The sequence below is a fragment of the Natator depressus genome, chromosome 1 (assembly GCF_965152275.1).
Source record: "Natator depressus isolate rNatDep1 chromosome 1, rNatDep2.hap1, whole genome shotgun sequence".
Lineage (NCBI taxonomy): Eukaryota > Metazoa > Chordata > Testudines > Cheloniidae > Natator > Natator depressus.
This window is the reverse complement of record NC_134234.1, coordinates 3,694,584-3,697,483: the sequence shown is the minus strand read 5'-3', so window position 1 is coordinate 3,697,483 and position 2,900 is coordinate 3,694,584. Positions and strand designations below refer to the sequence as shown.

Below are 2,900 nucleotides of genomic sequence, written 5' to 3'. Positions count from 1 at the left end.
TCTGGCCAGCAGCAGGACCAGCCAGTGCCGATTTCTTTTTAAGAACAAGTTGGGTCACCTGCAGGAGGGCTTAAATACGGGACTGTCCCTTTAAAAACGGGACGTCTGGTCCCCCTGCACCGACTGCAGCTGCAGTTCCCCGGAGCAGAGCTACCAGCGTCCAGGCTTAAAATGCTGCCCCGGCGCAGCTGCACCGCTGTGGTGCGTTAGTGGAGACGCTCTGCGCTGAGGGGGGAGAGCTCCCCCGGCCGCGTAGTTAATCTTCCTCCCCCAGAGGCGGTAGCCATGTCCACATGGGGGTTAGGTTGGTGTAACTACAGCACTCAGGAGTAACCCCTGAGCAACGTAGTTATGCCAATATAGGTCTGTGGTGGGGACCAGAGCTTAACTGAGATTGGCTTCATAGATAGGGCCAAATAGGGCAAAAAACTTGCAACTTTACTCAGGTGAGTATGTTCATGAAAGTCAATGGGAGTTGCTCGTGATGGAGTTTACTTGTGTGCTAGTCGGGTCAGGGTCTCAGAGCCTGAAGGATCCAGCAGGGGGATTGTGAATGAAACGGGTTCTGCTCTCACCCCATTATAAACTGGGAGTGACTCCGCAGGAGTGAGTGTGAAACCGGGGTAAGTGCCAGAAGAACCAGTCCTGTGTCTGCTTTAACTCACGTCCACAGTCACCGCTTGAGCCCTGAGAGCGACTGTAGCAAACATGCGGAGGAGAGATTCTGCTGTGGACAGCAACACCAGGAGGGCACGCCCTGCTTCACCTGGGGCCAGAACCATCCGAACCATCTTCCCTCTTCTGGAATGGAGACCTTCCGTAGCAGGAGAGTTGTAACGGTTCCCACATGGGGAGCGTGGCCTAATGGTCATGGCTGCAACTCGTGACTGCCAAGTGGGTTGTGTGGAGGGGAGCCCGGGCCCTCTCACTACACCGGTCAGCCCTTTGGGCTACCAACAGTCTGGCTGTCCTTCCTGGGCCTCTTCCTCTTGTCCACCACGCTTGGGGTCAGCTTAGTTCAAAGTTTCCCCCTAGTGGGGAAACCCAAACCACAATGGCTAAGAGGGGGTTACCAATGTCCACAGTCCACAGGGAACGTCCCTCTCTGGTTGTCTCTGGGGTGTGTCCCTCCCTTCTCTTGGGGAGGCCCCCTTTTGGCAGCTGTGTCAGAGTCTTAGGCTTCCCTCTGGTCTGCTGGAGCTGTGGGCTGCAGGTCTGCTCACCTCCAGCTTTGCCACCCAAACGAGTTAATTCCCTTCATTTTAATTGCTCCCGCAAGTGGAGCATTTGCTTGAAGTTTGGTGGGGTGGAGCTGTCTGAGACCAAAATAATCCCTCAGCCCCTTGTAGCCTAGTGTGGGGTTTGTACACCCCATCACAAGAGTATTTCTGGATTTCTGGTGCACCTAACAGGCAGCTGTCACACAATGAAGTCTTTGATGGTATCTATGATTCTCTCAACAAATGCATTCCAGTCCTAGCTGACATTCAATTCTCACTGATTTTCTCTTTTGCTGTTAGTTATTGGAAGCTGAATAGAAGATCCAAGTGATGATACGTGATGCCAGCTGACAATCACACTGTTTTTGTCCCTGTAACTTACATCCTGACCGGCATCCCGGGTACGGAGGAGTCTCATGTCTGGATCGCCATCCCCTTCTGTCTGATGTACGTTACGACACTTTGTGGGAACTCTCTCCTACTGTTCATCATACTAACAGAACGAAGCCTCCATGAGCCCATGTATCTATTCGTCTCCATGCTGGCCGCTGCTGATCTGCTGTTATCTACCACCACAGTGCCCAAGATGCTGGCTGTATTCTGGTTTAGAGCAGGGGAAATTACTTTTGCTGGCTGCCTGACCCAGATGTTCTTCATCCATGTCAGTTTTATTGCCGAGTCGGCCATCCTGCTGGCCATGGCGTTTGATCGGTACGTTGCCATCTGCGACCCCCTGAGATACACCAGTGTGCTAACCAAGCCTGTGATCGGGAAGATGGGGCTGGCAGTTGTCACAAGAAGTTTCTGTGTCATTTTCCCTCTCATCTTTCTCGTGAAGCAGCTGAAGTTCTGCAGATCCAACCTCCTGCCTCACAACTATTGCGACTACATGGGCGTAGCCCGGCTGGCCTGTGATGACATCACAGTCAATATCTGGTATGGCGTAGCTGTGGCTATTTTAGCAATTGGTTTGGATGCTGTGCTCATTGCTGCATCTTATGGGTTGATCCTCAGAGCCGTCTTCCGGCTCCCCTCCAAGGACGCCCGGCTCAAGGCTCTCCGCACCTGCGGCTCCCACCTATGTGTCATACTGATGTTCTACATGCCGTCCTTTTTCTCCTATTTTGCACACCAGTTTGGGCACATCATCCCAGGTTATATTCTCATCCTACTGGCCAACCTCTATGTGCTCATTCCCCCCATGTTAAACCCCATCGTTTATGCGGTGACAACAGAAGAGATCCTGAAACGGGTGATCAATCTATTTTATCGACGCTGCAGCAGAAGCTTCTTGCTGAGCCCAAGGAGGCAACAGAAAATGCTTTGGGACTTGGAAATTAAAGCCAGGTTTTCATTGGAACTGTAGGGGAGTATTTACTATGTACTTACGCTGTGTAAGCATGAAAGCTGGTCTCTCTCGTCAACAGAAGTTGGGTCCAATGAAAGCTATTCCCTCCTCATCTTATCTCTCTAACATCCTGGGACCGACATGGCTACAACAGCACCAATCACTTCCACAAAAGGCAGCCAGACTGAATGAGTCTCTGTTCTAAGATGAAGGGAAACAACAAACCAAGAAAGCACAAAGGTAAAATCAGCCTGTGAGAGAGCACGGTGTGTGCATCTCCTCCGTGACAAGCTGCAACTGAGCTGCACTCTTAGTGGCAACAGAAAGCAGCA

General features: G+C 51.7%; 1 protein-coding gene across 1 annotated transcript; it reads left to right on the top strand.

Moving 5' to 3' along the window:
* The first annotated feature begins 1,560 nt into the window (after positions 1-1,560).
* Positions 1,561-2,586, top strand: LOC141981011 (olfactory receptor 52B2-like). Its single transcript, XM_074942830.1, has one exon. The coding sequence runs from the start codon at positions 1,561-1,563 to the stop codon at positions 2,584-2,586; it is 1,026 nt and encodes a 341-aa protein (XP_074798931.1).
* The last annotated feature ends 314 nt before the right edge of the window (positions 2,587-2,900 follow it).

Bases quoted from the DNA above. Each gene is read 5' to 3' on its own strand.
- LOC141981011 (XM_074942830.1), top strand. From the start codon at position 1,561: ATGCCAGCTGACAATCACACTGTTTTTGTCCCTGTAACTTACATCCTG.